Source organism: Tursiops truncatus, chromosome 10 (genome assembly GCF_011762595.2).
Source record: "Tursiops truncatus isolate mTurTru1 chromosome 10, mTurTru1.mat.Y, whole genome shotgun sequence".
In the NCBI taxonomy this organism is placed as follows: Eukaryota; Metazoa; Chordata; class Mammalia; order Artiodactyla; family Delphinidae; genus Tursiops; species Tursiops truncatus.
In genome coordinates this window covers 51,626,307-51,643,326 of record NC_047043.1, presented here as the reverse complement: position 1 = coordinate 51,643,326, position 17,020 = coordinate 51,626,307, and the positions used below count along the sequence as shown (strand labels likewise).

The 17,020-nt window shown below is 42.2% G+C and overlaps 1 protein-coding gene and 1 pseudogene across 15 annotated transcripts in view; one reads left to right on the top strand and one right to left on the bottom strand.

The window, feature by feature from the left end:
• FBXL2 (F-box and leucine rich repeat protein 2) overlaps positions 1-17,020 on the bottom strand; it is an 86,982-nt gene that overhangs the window by 16,520 nt on the left and 53,442 nt on the right. For 11 of the 15 annotated variants that reach the window (XR_012334540.1, XR_012334539.1, XR_012334541.1 and 8 more), the window contains 5 exons: positions 5,180-5,248; positions 4,984-5,079; positions 4,635-4,761; positions 4,427-4,501; positions 2,991-3,121 (listed from right to left, as the gene is read on the bottom strand). Coding sequence is in view for 12 of the 15 variants with exons in the window: in XM_073810958.1 (XP_073667059.1) it covers positions 2,991-3,121; positions 4,427-4,501; positions 4,635-4,761; positions 4,984-5,079; positions 5,180-5,248 (498 nt within the window). In the remaining 3 variants the exon portion in view is untranslated. Of the gene's footprint in view, positions 1-2,990; positions 3,122-4,426; positions 4,502-4,634; positions 4,762-4,983; positions 5,099-5,179; positions 5,249-17,020 lie in introns of all 15 variants that reach the window. The other 4 variants (XM_073810968.1, XM_073810967.1, XM_033864531.2 and 1 more) reach the window with 2 other exon arrangements.
• On the top strand, positions 13,975-14,060 carry LOC117314031 (small nucleolar RNA SNORA11; annotated as a pseudogene).

Sequence of the window (17,020 nt, the reverse complement as noted above, 5' to 3'; positions counted from 1 at the left end):
AACAAAATCATCTTGATATACTGCATTTATTGAAATTCCCAGTCACCCTAAAGGAAATTTTAAAAATTCACAGCCAATGAAAACATCCATGCTTAACAGGGATGGATGCTTAAATAATATTTTTAAGTTAAATTACTCCCTTATAGCAATAATTTTGACCTCCTTTCTGACCAGTTTTGACCACCTATATTCCTACCATGCAGAAACATCAAAATTCTCTAGAATCTTCCCTAATTCAACAGTAAGAAAAATGGGGAAAAGGCAAAATAAGACAATCCTCAGAAGGTATATAACCAAAAAAAAAAGGGGGGGGGGGGGCGGGGGGTACTTCTTTGGCAGTCCAGTGGTTAGGACTCCACGCTTCCACTGCAGGGGTCGTGGGTTCGATCCTCAGCCAGGGAACTAAGATCCTGCATGCCATATGGTGCAGCCAAAGGAAAAAAAAAAAAGATATCTAACTGGTGTATGAAAAATGGATCAGTTTCACCGATAAGTAAAGAATAACAAAACAAGTATCTTTTTTCTGCCTCTTTTGTAGGGGTTAAGGTTGCTGGTTCTAAAATCAAACTCTACAAGTTCAAATTCTAGTTTTACTTCTTACTTATCATGTGACCCAAGATAAATTATGTGCTTTGCTTTTTTTTTTTTGCGGTACGCGTGCCTCTCACTGTTGTGGCCTCCCCCGTTGCGGAGCACAGGCTCCGGACCCGCAGGCTCAGCAGCCATGGCTCACGGGCCCAGCCGCTCCGTGGCATGTGGGATCTTCCCGGACCGGGGCACGAACCCGTGTCCCCTGCATCGGCAGGCGGACTCTCAACCACTGCACCACCAGGGAAGCCCCATGTGCTTTTCACTGAGTCTCAGTTTCTCCTCTGCAAAACAAGTGAGAATACAGTACCTACACCTCCTAGCAATGCAGTGAGGACTAAGTGAGACAATGCTTGTGAAAGTGCTAACAAAGAGCCTGGAACATATATGAGTTCAACTGATGTTAAGCATGATTAGTATTTTGGTGCCATTATTAAAGTTTTAATATTCACAATATTACATGGAGAATCAGAAAATAAATCATTATTTGTTAAAACTTTTCTTCTTGCTAGGGAAAAATGATAAATAAGGTGGCTGTGATTTTTCCTCCTTCTGTGCATTTAGCAGCTGGTTTAGAGGAGAACCTGGTGCCATTTGGACATGAGGCTATCTGTCTGCTCACATGTCAAAGTAATATCAGGGCAACGAATAGCCAAAACAATCTTGAGAACGAAAAACGGAGCTGGAGGAATCAGGCTCCCTGACTTCAGACTATACTACAAAGCTATAGTAATCAAGATAGTATGGTACTGGCACAATAACAGAAATATAGATCAATGGAACAGGATAGAAAGCCCAGAGATAAACCCACACACATATGGTCACCTTATTTTTATATAAAGGAGGCAAGAATATACAATGGAGAAAAGATAGCCTCTTCAATAAGTGGTGCTGGGAAAACTGGACAGCTACATGTAAAAGAATGAAATTAGAACACTCCCTAACACCATACACAAAAATAAACTCAAAATGGATTAGAGACCTAGATGTAAGGCCAGATACTATAAAGCTCTTAGAGGAAAACATAGGCAGAACACTCTATGACATAAATCACAGCAAGATCCTTTTTGACCCACCTCCTAGAGAAATGGAAATAAAAACAGAAACAAATGGGGGATTCCCTGGTGGCACAGTGGTTAAGAATCTGCCTGCCAATGCAGGGGACGGGTTCGAGCCCTGGTCCGGGGAGATCCCACATGCCATGGAGCAACTAAGCCTGTGCACCACAACTACTGAGCCTGTGCTCTAGAGCCCGCGAGCCACAACTACTGAAGCCCGTGCACCTAGAGCCTGTGCTCCGCAACAAGAGAAGCCACTGCAATGAGAAGCCCGCGCACTGCAACGAAGAGTAGCCCCTGCTCGCCGCAACTAGAGGAAGCCTGCATGCAGCAACAAAGACCCAATGCAGCCAAAAATTTAAAAAAAAAAAAAAAACTAAAAATAGAACTACCATACAACCCAGCAATCCCACTACTGGGCATATACCCTGAGAAAACCATAATTCAAAAAGAGTCATGTACCACCATGTTCATTGCAGCTCTATTTACAATAGCCAAGACATGGAAGCAACCTAAGTGTCCATCAACAGATGAATGGATAAAGAAGATGTGGCACATATATACAATGGAATATTACTCAGCCATAAAAAGAAACAAAACTGAGTTATTTGTAGTGAGGTGGACAGACTTAGAGACTGTCATACAGAGTGAAGTAAGTCAGAAAGAAAAACAAATATCGTATGCTAACACATATATATGGAATCTAAAAAAAAGAAAATGGTTCTGAAGAACCTAGGGGCAGGACAGGAATAAAGACACAGACGTAGAGAAAGGACTTGAGGACACAGGGAGGGGGAAGGGTAAGCTGGGACGAAGTGAGAGAGTGGACATATATACACTACCAAATGTAATAGAGATAGCTAGTGGGAAGCAGCCGCATAGCACAGGGAGATTAGCTCAGTGCTTTGTGACCACCTAGAGGTGGGATAGGGAGGGTGGGAGGGAGACGCAAGAGGGAGGAGATATGGGGATTTATGTATATGTATAGCTGACTCACTTTGTTATAAAGCAGAAACAAATACACCATTGTAAAGCAATTATACTCCAATAAAGATGTTAAAAAAAAAAAGTAATACCAGGGCGAGGCAAATCAGGTGGGCACATGAGTGAAGTCCATCAGGAAATGAAGGCTCAGATTCCCTGGTGGTGGACAGTGTGGGACTCTCCACACATCCTTAAATGAACTAGATTACAGTGTCCCACACCCCAATACATCTGACAAAAGCCAACAACACAACCACTGCCTCCTCCTCAACCCACTGCCAGGCCTTTCTCCTCCTGCAGGAAGCCCTCCCAGTCAGCCCCAAGCTCTGAGTTGCAAAGCTGAAAGCGTGGTGCACTCACTGAAGTCTTGGGCAGTTCAAGGCTAGGGCTGTGAGGGAGGCATCCGTGAGGTTGCCGCAGCCAGACAGGCAGAGGGCCTGCAGCCGGTGGCAGCCCCTGCAAATCTGCACCACGCCTTCATCCGTAACGCGCTGGGGAGAACCAAAGCAGAAAGGAAAATCAGAAGGCACGGGCAACAGTGAAATGGGAGCCGCAGACAAATGGAGTCTCCTGTTAGTCAACTAGTTTAGGTTGCCAGTTACTAGCATTTTATCCTGATAATTTAATCAAAATAAGGTGAAGTACAGGGAAGACAGATATTTATGTTATTTCTGAACAGCTTTAAAATATTCAAGCATTACTAATGGAGAGTAAAATTTTTAAATTCCATTTTTCTACCCAGAATCGTTCGATTTTTTTTTCAGGAAATATTCATAAACTTGTGTTAAATATCAGATTTAATGAACAGCTCATGAGACTTGCTTAAGTGACATTAATTTTTGGTTGAATTTCTACATATTAATGCTTTAGATATCTACTATATAAATCATACATGTATTTTTATATTGCCTGAAATGTTTTAGAAAATAGCAAAATTAAGTAAATCACTAAATTATTAATAAATGGCTTAGAATTCTATGAATTTAGCCATGAAGATTCAAATTAATCTTTATTTGAATATGCTAATTTATGCAGAAATAAACAGATACATTTATATCATACTTCAAGCCACCTGCCAGTGCTGCCCTACATGCAATTCAAGGTCCTATTTTTGAACAGTGCAGCCCCATAAGGTCAATATTTGCCCAGAAGATAGTTTCTGCTTTACCTCCCACCATTAGGGAACTTAGGTTTATGATTCATTTACTAAGTGCCAAATACAACGGATTTCTCTTTTCTCAAAATTGACATTCTCCTTGAGAAACCCAGGTGGCCATAGCAAGCACCCTCTTCAATTACCAATATTTACAATGGCAGTGAAGAAAAATCATCCTTCACAGGCTAATAATGCACTGATGAAAATCACACCTTGCTCTTGAATATGCCCTTTATATTTCAAAGCACTTTCATATCTGTTATTTCATTTTATCCACTGAGACACCATGAGAGGTGTCATCACCCCCAGTTTATAAGTAAAGACAAGACACTGAGACCTTACCAGGAACTGTTTAGGTTAGTGACTAGTTCACAGCATTCCTGATGTCTTAAAATAAACCAAGACCCTGATCTATGCTGTTTTTAGGGGAAATGCCCATGGCTTTGTATTGGCCTTTTTGTTTAGATTGCTGTTCTTCCATCCTGTGGGAAACTGGGAGATCACATAAGGACACAGGATGTGAAATAAGGGTGTGGCAATCCTCCCACCTGCCTGGGCTGCTTCCCAGCAGGGCCCCAGCAGGTTCCTGACGGAGGGAACAGGAACAGGAGGGAGCTCACGTAAAAGGCATGTTACTTACTGAGCAGGACTGTAGGTTGAGGCTCACAAGCTCATGGCAGTAATTCTGAATGTGCTTCAGAGCTTCGTCTTCTAGCTGAGTGAATGGAGAAAACAAAAAAGAGATGGAACCAGGTGAGGGGACAGTGGGGCACAGGTTCCATAATCACGTGCACACACCTAACATTAGATACACGTTAGACAAGCCAGGCCGTGAGGACTCCCGGTACCTGCGTGCAGCCCCTCAGCAGCAGGGCTCTCAGGCCGCGACAACCCCGCACCAGGGCCTCGATGCCATCCTTCGTGATCTGATCACACCATGACAGGTTCAGGTACTCCAGGTGCCGACAGCCCTCACTGGAGAACAGGAAACAAAACCACACATGTGCAGTCCATCCCACGGAGACTTTAGGACCAACTCTGAGCTTAGTAGCCCACAAGCAGTTCAGGGGAGAGAGACCTCTGTAACCCGAGTCGCCCACTTCCTGTTCCAATGGGACCATGAGAAAGGTTTCAGACACACCAAAATGCTCAGAGCTTTGGGTATTGCTCATGACCACTAACAACAGGTTCTCTTACCTGATCCCCTTCAAGGAGCTGTTTGTAATGGACACACAGGAAGTCAGATCCAGATGTTTCAGCTTGGAACAGAATCTGCTAAGGCTGTAACACGTGCTGAAAAAAATCAGATGCACTAAAGGTATTTTCAACCACCTTTCTCTCCCCTCACTCTCCCCACGGCCAACCAGTCACCAAAGTAATTTCCACTACTTACCTGTCAGTGATTTTTGTGCACCCATTGAGGTTTAAATGTTCAATGTTTCTGCAGTTCTGTGCAAAGGTCCTAAAATGAGAAAACATTTTAAAACTCCCTGCAAGTTGCTAGGCAGCCACTAGAGGGCATGTATAACCATTTACATTTAGAACAATGCTCTTCAAAATTTTATTTTATTGTGGAAAGGATACTTAACGTGAGATCTACCCTCTTAACAAGTTTTTAAGTATATAATATATAATTGTTGACTACAGCTACCAGTGTTCTTCAAACTCTGATGAGCACATGAAACAACTGAGGTTCTTCTCATAGTGCAGAATCTGATGGTAGATCCAGGCAAATTGCTTGGTGGTCTGCATTTCTAAGACGTTCCCGAGCGATACTAGTGCTGCTACTCTGGGGACACCACTTTGGAAAGCAAAGCCCTAGACTGACTACATATCAGTTGAAACTCTTCTTCACTCAGATTTTGGCGGTCATCTGAGAGTAGAGATCTGGCTCCCTGTTCCTTCTCCTCTGTAGAAAAATCAGCTGGCAGCAAGGAGGCTTGAGTCTTGTGCCATGCTGTCACTTGGTTACCCCAGGGCCCTTCTGGAGAAGCCATCTCCGGCCACCGATAGGGTCAGTAATTGATCAGTATCAAGAACCATCATTTACTGATGAGGACACTGAGCCATGAAGGGTGATGTCCTCAATGATTTGTGGGCTGGCAGCAAGGCCAGAAGCAGAAAATTAAACATCCCTTACTCACCACTTATTCCTTAACATATTCAGCAAGGACTGGCTCAGGTCATCTGCATTTTCCTGAAATATGGCTTCTGCAGTATCTTATAGGAATGAATCCTGATGCTTCCATGCATACCCCTACGTCTCCAAAACCTGGCCTCAAACCAGATGTCACTCTTACCTGTTACTTCCGCTCTGCTACGCTACAGGGAAAGGGAACTCAGCTGGAGCCTGGTGGACTCCCTGAGCTGAGGATATACAGCCAAAAGTCTGAGCAAGGCAATCAGAGGTATCAGAGAAGAGTACAAGAATGGAGAAAATGTCAGAGATCTGCAGAGCGTTCCCCTCAGGAATTCAGTAGAGTACTAGTCAGAGTGTGCATGTGAGGAAGTTACCCAAAGCCAGGGAAAGACTCAACAAGCAGCATTAGAGGGGACAGCAGCCAGAGCTCACCCAGGGCCATGAATAGTAAGTACCCATTCCCACCAGACAACAGTGAAAAATGTCATAATTTGTGGGGCACTGGGTAGAGTACTGAGAAGCGTCTTGCTTCAGGAGTGGAGTACAATTATCCCTAGACTAACCACTGCTTTGGTCCAACCCAACAAATTAAAAAAAAAAAAAAAAATCTCAAAGGAACTATGTCCAAGTAACTCAACTGCATCTCAGAACAAAACTCAAGTATATTTATAGGAATACAAAAATATTCTGCACCCAAAGTAACATTCACAATGTCTGGCACTGAACAAAAAATTACCACCCATTCAAAGAAGAGGGAAAAATATATCCATAATGAGGAGGAAATTCAATCTATCAAAGCTGACCCAGAAACTAGAAATAGCAGACAAAGGCATTAAAAGTTATCATAACTATGTTCTGTAGAATACAGTTCTATGAAGCTGGAGTGAAGATGTTACATTAAACATCTCATGTTTATTAAACATGTTATGTTTATTAAACACGTTATATAGAGACATGAAAGATATACAAAGATACAAATTAAACTTTTAAATATGAAAACCACAAGGGCTGAGATGAAAATTTACTGGGTGGGATTAACAGCAGATGAGACATTGAGAAAGAAAAGATTAGTGAACTTAAAGACACAGCAGGAGAAAGTATCCAAAATGAAATATGGAAAGAAAACAAGAAAAAAAGAACAGAGCATGAAAGAACTGTGGGACAGCTTCAAACAACCTAATGAACGTGCAAGTGGATCCCTAAAGAATGGGAGAGTGGGGCGGGGGGAAAAAATCTGAAGAAATAAAGGTCAAAAGTTTTATGACAATTATAAACCTACAAGTCCAAGAAACTCAAAAAATTCCAAGCACAAGAAACATGAAGGAAAATCCACCAAGGCATAGCTTAACCAAATTGGTCAAAACCAGTGACAGAAAAAACATTAAAAGCACCCAGAGAAAAAAGATATGCCTAATACAGAGGAATAAAATAAGGGTGACAGAAGATTTCTCACTGATAACAAAAAAGAAAACAGAGGAGTAGCATCTTTAAAATACTGAAAACAAAAAACTGTCAACACAGAATTCTATATTCAGCAAAAATATTTTTCAAAACTGAAGGGAAAATAAAGATTTTTTCAGGCGTAAGTGCTGAAAAAATTCATCAGATATGCAGTGCAAGAAATCTTAAAGAACATTCTCCAAGCAGAAAAAAAAAATGACATAAGATGAAAATTTGTGTCTATACAAAGAAATGAAGGATACTGTAAATAGTAACCACTTGAGTATAGAGAGCCAATTTTTTAATTATTTAAATCTCTTTAAAAATAATTGACTGTTGGGCTTCCCTGGTGGCGCAGTGGTTGAGAGTCCGCCTGCCGATGCAGGGGACGCGGGTTCATGCCCCAGTCCGGGAAGATCCCACATGCCACGGAGCGGCTGGGCCCGTGAGCCATGGCCGCTGAGCCTGCGCGTCCGGAGCCTGTGCTCCGCAACGGGAGAGGCCACAACAGTGAGAGGCCCGCGTACCGCAAAAAAAATAAATAAATAAAAATAATTGACTGTTAAAACAAAAATACTAACGATCTAGTGTGGATTTCATACCATATTTGGAATTTTAAAGTGTATGGCAATAACAGCATGAAGGCTGAGCAAAGGAAAATGGAAGTATGATGTAATATAATTTTAGGATTGACTAAAATCACTTTAAAATCTACAATATAAACTCAAAAATAACCACTAAGATTACAAAATAATGAGTTATAGCTACTAGGCAAAAAAAAAAAAAGATATAAAATGTAATCATAAAAAATACTCAACCTATGGGCTTCCCTGGTGGCGCAGTGGTTGAGAGTCTGCCTGCCAATGCAGGGGACACGGGTTTGAGCCCTGGTCCAGGAAGATCCCACATGCTGTGGAGCAACTAAGCCCACGCAAAACTACTGAGCCTGTGCTCTAGAGCCTGCAAGCCACAACTACTGAGCCCACACACCATAACTACTGAAGTGTGTGCACCTAGAGCCCGTGCTCCACCAGAGAAGCCACCACAGTGAGAAGCCCACGCACTGCAATGAAGAGTAGCCCCCACTCGCTGCAACTAGAGAAAAGCCTGTGTGCAGCAATGAAGACCCAATGCAGCCAAAAATAATTAATTTAAATATATATATATATATATATATATATATATATATATATGTTACAAGAAGGAGCTTCCACATTAAGAAACTAGAAAAAAGAAGACCACATGAAACCCAAAATAAAGTAAATAATAGAGACCAGAGAAGAAATCAATGAAGTAGAAAACATAAAAACAATGAAAAAAATCAACGACATCCAAAGCTGGTTCTTTGAGAATATCAATAAAATTAATAAACCCCTAGGTAGACTGACCAGGAAAAAAAGACAAAAATTACCAATATCAGAGAAATTTACTCATCTTTACTCTTTAAAAATTGGTATCAATGTCAGTAAAAAATTCAAAGAATATATATATTGCAATAGGCACTATACAATCATTGTGATTTTTATTAGACGTGGCAACTACTTTCATACAGTAAAAAAACCAAACAAACAAAATTACCCAAATCAAGAATAAAGAGAGGAACTTTCACTACAGATGTTACAGATATTAAAATGATAGTAAGAGGGTATTACTCACAACTTTATGCCAAAAGTTCTAGAACTTAGGTGAAATGGACAAAATCTTTGAAAGGTAAAAACTACACCAAAGCTCACTCAAGAAGGAATAGAAAACCTGGACAGTTCTATATATATTAGAAAAATAGAATTTGCAGTTAAAACCCTTTCACAAAAGAAACATGCAGGCCCAGCTGGCCTCAATGGTGAATTCTACCAAACATTTAAGAAAAACAATACAAATTCTACATAAACTTTTCCAAAAAAAGTGAAGAGGAGAAAACACATTTCAACTCATTCTATAAAGGCCAGTAGTACCTTGATACCTAAACCAGACAAAAATATCACAAGTAAACCACAGAACAATATCCCTCACAAACAGAGGTAAAAAATTTTAACAAAACTTTAGCAAACAGGATCCAACAACATGTTAAAAATACAGTACATGACAACTCAAGAGGGACTTATCTGAAGGGTGGAAGGTTGGTTTAACATTCAAACATCAACCAATGTAGGAAGAAGGGGATCAAGATAGCAGAGTAGGAGGATGTGGAGCTCATCTCCCCCATGAACACATCAAAAATACGTCTACATGAGGAAAAATTCTCACAGAAAACGAACTAGAAACTGGCACAACTCCTAAACAACCAAAGCTGCAAGAAAAATCTCCATGTAACTGGGTAGGACCAAAAAAATGGCAGGGGGCACAGGGTGGGGGGAGGGCATCAGGTCGGGATCTGCACCCCTGGGAAGGATCTGAAAGGAAGAGAAAGTCCACACCGGTGGACCCTTGCCCTGGGGAGGGAGCAAGTCGACTCACAATCTGGGCATCCCAGGCCTGGGGTCTTGCAAAAGAAGACAAGCCCCCTTGCCTGCTGGGAATCCACTGAGGCACAGAAGGGCTGGAGTAGCCTAGTCTCTACTTGTGAGGAGTGTGCACGTTCTGGCTTGCTAACAATCAGGGCGGAGAGAGCCTTGCACTGGCGGCTGCCGCCTTGCTGCACTTCCCAACCTGAAGGGGAGAACACCTCGGCCCTGCTCACTCCACGCCGCAGCCTGGTGTGAGATCTGGGCAAAGATTCAGTCTAGCTATGCAGACACACACCTAGGGTGTGATCCAGGCAGAGCGGCAGATACCACTGTCAACATTCACATAGGGCAGCGGGTCTAGCTGTGGCAGACACTGTATGTGTGCACACTGGGGAGCACTCCAAGAATGTGCAACAGCTAAGTGCTGCATCCCAGGCAGACAGGCCCTGGGCAGCAGTATGCATGCAGCATTTCATTTTCCAGCAAGAGCACTCTGACTCCACCCAAGGGCTCCACCTCTAGCTTAGCCCTAGACCTGGGGCAGACAGGTGCTGTGAGAAGACTACCACAGAGGCAGCCCAGATCTCAGGTGGCAGCACAGTCACCTCAATTCCTGCAGCCACAATGCCCTGGCCCCGAGCCCCAGCCTACTCCACACCATGGCCTTGCGCTAGATCTGGGATAAACACAACAGAGAAAGGGATGCAACCTTGGGCTGCTTCAGAGCGGGACTGCCGATGCCTACACAGGTGGTACACAGGTTGTACACAGGTTTGCTGTGACCACACAGGCTCACCTGCTTCAGCAATAAGCTCCTTTGGCGCAGGACATGCCCTCAAGGACAATGGAGCCTGATCAAACCTGACCCTCAGAGCTCCTACTCCAACATCCAGGGAGCAGACCCTGCCCTCGACAGGGTAGTGACAACGATGCAGCAAACAGAAAGCCCCGCCTCACATCCAGCACAAGCTCAATACACTACACCACCAAACACAGCCCCTATCTGTGTTTGTACCCTATCAAGGGTATACCACCCAGCACACTCTGAGGAAAGATGTGGCTGGCATCCATACCAAAACCAGCCCTCACACCAAAGACACTGGACACAAACTGTCTACACACTGATGCTCCCACATAAAAACAGCCCTTCAAAACCACAGTAGATGTTTCTCCTAAATTCATAGAGACAAAGAAAGTTAAGTAAAATGAAAAAGCAGAGGAACTACTACCAATTAAACAGTGACAGAAATCTCCTGAAAGAACAAATAATGTCTACTAGACCCCAAATTCAAAAAGGAGATAACAAAAAAGATAAAGGAATCAAGAAGGATTAGCAATAGAAATATATAGCAAGGTCACTGTAACAAGGAACTAGAAACTATAAAGATGAACCACTCAAAAGCAGACAATTCAATTGTTGAGAAAAACCAATCTAGAAACAATGGAGAGCAGACTAAAAGACACAGAAGAATAAATAAGTGATCTGGAAAACAGAATAATGGAAATCACCCAATAGAAGAGCAGACAGAAAGACAAATGAAAAAAACTGAAAGCAACATACAAGATCTATGGGATAATATAAAGCATGCCAACCTACACATAATAGGGGTTCTGGAAGGAGAAAAGGAAGAGAGGGGGATAGAAAATGTATTTAAAGAAATTATGGGAGATTGGATCAAGATGTTGGAGGAGTAGGACATGGAGCTCACCTTCTCCCACAAATACATCTACATGTGGAACAGTTCTCACAGAACATCTACTGAATGCTGGCAGAAGACCTCAGACTTCCAAAAAGGCAAGAAACTCCCCCATGTACCTGGGTAAGGCAAAAGAAAAAAAAAAAGAGAGAAAAAATCGAGACGCAACCTGCACCCCTGGGAGGGAGCTGTGAAAGAGGAAAGGTTTCCACATACTGGGAAGTCCCTTCACTGAGATCAGCTGGGACAGAGGGGGAGCTTCAGAGCCTTGGAGAAGAACGCAGCAATTGGTTTGCAGAGGGCAAAGTGGAGAGAGACCTGCGCAGAAGGTCAGTGCTGCCCAGCACTCCCTGGCCTGAGACGCTCATCTGCTGGGGCAGGAGAGGCTGGGTGCAGAGGCTCAGGCTTCGGAGGTCAAATCTGGAGGAGAGGACTGGGGCTGGCTGCATGGAGACACCCTGAGGGGGCTAGGGTGTGGTGAGACACAACCAACGGAGTATGGGACGAGGCCTGGGCCCACCAGAGAGGCAGGGCACAACTGTTGGGGAGCACTCAAAGGGCAGGCCACCATAGGAGGTTCTTTCTCCATGAGCTCCCTCAGGCAGCAGGGCACCACCTACACGAGCTCCAGGGGCTGGTGTGAGCCACCGCACTGCCATCTCAGACCCCAGAGGCAGGCGCAGACCGCCGCTGCCACAGAGGGTCCCGTGACCAGGCACCAACTCCTGCCCCCAACTCCCTGGGAACAACCACGACCACCGCTGAGGGTACCGCAACCCAGTGCCAACCACTGCCCTCCCCTCCCTAGGAGCGAATGCAGCCCGCCACCGCTGCCACCAAGGGTCCCGCGACCAAGAGCCAAGCACTGTCTCTGCCTTCCTGGAAGCATGAATGGAACATGCACCTGACACCCCCTATCAAGGGGATAACAACCAGCACACGTGGAGGAAAGAGACAGCAAGCATCCAAACCAAAAACAGCCCTCACAGCAAAAAAATATTGAACCTACACAAGCTATGCAGGGAGGCTCCTGCATATAAACAGCCCTCCGTGACTACAGTAGATAATTGTTTCTCCTAAACTCACAAAGTAAGAGAAATATAAGCAAAATGAAGGAGAGGAACGATTCCCAGTTAAAAGACCCAGAGAATTCCCCTGAAGGAACAAACAATGAAACAGACCTCTTCAGTCTAACAGACACTGAGTTCAAAAAGGAACAAATGAAAATACTGAAGGAATCAAGAAAGGCTACTGACAGAAATGCACATTACTGTAAAAAGGAACTAGAAACTATGAGGAGGAGCCAAGAAAAATGAGAAAACTCATTTGCCAAGATGAAAACTGAGCTAAAGGCACTGAATGGCAGAATAAATAATGCAGAGGAAAGAATAAGTGATCTGGAAGATAGAATAATGGAAATTACCCAATCAAAACAGCAGACAGCATAGGCTTCCCTGGTGGTGCAGTGGTTGAGAGTTCGCCTGCCGATGCAGGGGACACGGGTTCGTGCCCTGGTCCGGGAAGATCCTACATGCCGCGGAGCGGCTAGGCCCGTGAGCCATGGCCGCTGGGCCTGCATGTCCGGAGCCTGTGCTCCGCAACGGGAGAGGCCACAACAGTGAGAGGCCCGCGTACCACAAAAAAAAAATGAGGGGATGGAAAAAGATATTTCATGCAAACGGAAATAACAAGCAAGAGGGAGTTACAATATTCATATCAGACAAAATAGACTTTAAAGCAAAGGCTATAAAGAAAGATAAGGAAGGACACTCCATGCTGATAAAAGGACCAACACAAGAAGAGGATTTTACACTTGTCAACATATATGCACCTAATATAGAAGCATACAAATACATAAAACAAATACTAACAGACATAAAAGGAGAAACTGACAGGAATTCAATAACAGTAGGAGACTTTAACACCCCACTCACATCAATGGACAGATCTTCTAGACAGAAAATCAATAAGGCAACAGAAGTCCTAAATGATACAACAGAACAGATAGACTTAATTGATATTTTCAGGACATTACATCCAAAAACAAACAAACAAAAAACAGAACACATTCTTTTCAAGTGCATATGGACTGACCACATACTAAGGCACAAAACTAACCTCAACAGATTTAAGAGTATAGAAATTATTTCAAGGGACTTCCCTGGTGGCGCAGTGGTTAAGACTCCACGCTCCCAATGCAGGGGGCCTGGGTTCGATCCCTGGTCCAGGAACTAGATCCCACATGCGTGGCGCAACTAAGAGTTTGTATGCTACAACTAAGGAGCCCATGTGCCGCAGCTAAGGAGCTGGTGAGCCACAACTAAGGAGTCCGCCTGCCACAACCAAGACCCGACACAACCAAATAAATAAATAAATGTATATTTTTTTTTAAAAAAAAAAGACAAGCCTCTCACCCTTAAAAAAAAAAAGAAAAAAATTATTTCAAGACTCTTCTCTGACCACAATGGCATGAAACTAGAACTCGACCACAGGTTTCATTGTGACAAGGGGCACAAAACTTGTGGCCTTCCTATGAACAAATACCAAACATGTGCTCCCCTGCACCTCCATGTGGCTGCTGGGCAGGACCAGTGGGACAGGGCTCAAAACTGGAAGAAAAGCTACAGTATTTAGTGGGGGAGTTTGCCACCTAGAGCCGTGGTTCATGTATGGGCAGGTCACGAGTGGTCTTATAAACATAAAGGCTTTGAACCTCTCTTTTCAAGGAGAAAGAAAAAAGAACAATAGATTTGAACTATATGCCATTCCGGAAAAGGCAAAACTATGGAGACAATAAAAAGATCAACAGTCGCCAGGAGTTTGGGAGATGAATACACAAAGCGTATAAGTTTTTATGAGCAGTGAAAATACTTTGAATGACATAATGATGGATATATGTCATTATACTTTTTGTCCAAAATAGAATGTGCAACATTATTCACTTCATTAAAGTGAACCCTAAGGTGAACTGTGGACTTTGGTGGGTATGATGTGTCAATGCAGTTCATCCCTGTTTTTTTTTGTTTTTTTTTAAAAAAGTACCCCTCTGTTGATAATGGCTACGCATGTGAGGGGACTGGGTATATGGGGAATTTCTGTACCTTCCTGTCAATTTTGTTGTAAACCAAAACTGCGTTAAAAAAAGTCTCAAAAAAAAAAATTAACACTCAGGGTAGACCTTTTTGGCAAAACATTTCTTTCACTTTTAAGTATACATATTATATATGTATGTGTGTTTGTTGGACTGTGATGTAAAATGTATTTTTTAGATCAGAACAGTTTGCAGGCCACTGTAGTTAAATTATACTGGCAAATAAAGGCACAAATTAACCTCAAAACAACAAAAAAAAAGAAAGAAAAGAAATCAACCACAGGAAAAGAAATGAGAAAAAAATGATTACATGGAGACTAAACAACATGCTACTAAAAAACCAATGGATCAACGAGGAAATCAAAAAGGAAATTAAAATACCTTGAGACAAATGACAATAAAAACACAACCACACAAAATCTGTGGGATGCAGGAAAAGCAGTTATTAGAGGGAAATTCATAGAGATACAGGCCTTCCTCAAAAAACAAGAAAAATCTAAAATAAACAACCTAACCTACCACCTAAAAGAGTTAGAAAAAGAAGAACAAACAAAACATAAAGTCAGCAGAAAGAAGGAAATAATAAAGATCAGGGAGGAAATAAATAAAATATAGATTAAAAAATCAATAAAACCAAGAGCTGGTTCTTTGAATGGGTAAACAAAATTAACAAACCTCTGGCCAGGCTCACCAAGAAGAAAAGAGAGAGAACCCAAATAAACAAAATAACAAATGAAAAAGAAGAAAGCTCGACTGATACTTCAGAAGTACAAAAAACTCATAAGAGAATACTATGAACAATTATATGCCAACAAATTTGACAACCTAGAAGAAATGGACAACTTTCTAGAAACATACAGCCCATAAAAATTTAATCAAGAAGAAACAGATAATTTGAACAGACCAATCACTAGGACTGAAATAGAATCTGTAATAAAAAAAAAAACACCTCACTACAAAGGAAAGTCCAGGACCAGATGGCTTCACAGGCAAATTCTACCAAACATACAAAGAAGAATTTATACCGATTCTTCTCAAACTCTTCGAAAAGACTTAAGAGGAGGGAACACTCCCAAAGACTTGTGATGAAGCCACCATCACCCTGATACCAAAACCAGACAAAGTATCACCAAAAAAAGAAAAAAATCCTCAACAAAATATTAGCAAACCAAATTCAACAACACACACAAAAAATCATACACCACAACCAAGTGGGATTCATCCCAAGTTCACAAGGATGGTTCAACATATGCAAATCAATCAATGTAATACACATTAACAACAACAAAAAAAATCAAAAACCACATGATCACCTCAATAGATGAGGAAAAAGCATTTGACAAAATTCAACATCCATTCATGATAAAAACTCTTACCAGGGGCTTCCCTGGTGGTGCAGTCGTTGAGAATCCACCTGCCAGTGAAGGGGACACGGGTTCGATTCCTGGTCCGCCAAGATCCCACATGCCGCAGAGCAACTAAGCCCATGCGCCACAACTACTGAGCCTGTGCTCTAGACCCTGTGAGCCACAACCATTGAGCCCGCGTGCCACAACTACTGAAGCCTGCGTGCCTTGAGCCCGTGCTCCACAACGAGAGAAGTCACCACAATGAGAAGCCCACGCACTGCAACAAAGAATACTCCCCGCTTGCCACAACTAGAGAAAGCCCGCGCACAGCAACAAAGACCCAACACAGCCAAAAATAAATAAATAAATAAATAAATTTTTTAAAAAACAAAACTCTTACCAAAGTGGGTATACCAGGAACATATCTCAACATAATAAAAGCTATTCACGACAAACCCACAGCCAATATAATACTCAACAGTGAAAAGCTGATAGTCTTCCTGCTAAAATCTGGAACCAGGATGCCCACTCTCACCACTTCTATTCAGCATAGTAATGGAAGTCCTAGCCACAGCAATCAGACAAGAAGATGAAACAAAAAGTATCCAAATTCGAAGGGAAGAGATAAAATTGTCACTATATACAGATGACATGATACTAGATATAGAAAACCCTAAAGACTCCACACAAAAACTACTAGATCTAATAAATGAATACAGCAAAGTAGCAGGATACAACATTAGCACTCAGAAATCGGTTGCATTTCTTTACACTAACAATGAAATATCAGAAAGGGAATGTAAAAAAAAAAAAAAAAACCTTTTAAAATCACACCAAAAAAAAAAAATACCTAGGAATAAATTTGACCAAGGAGGTGAAAGACTTATACACTGAGAACTATATAAAACTTATACACTGAGAACTATAAAACATAATAAAGGAAATTAAAGAGGATTCAAAGAAATGGAAGATATCCTATGTTCTTGGACTGGAAGAATAAATATTGTTAAAATGGCCATAGTACCCAAAGCAATTTACAGATTTAATGCAATCCCTATCAAATTACCAATGAC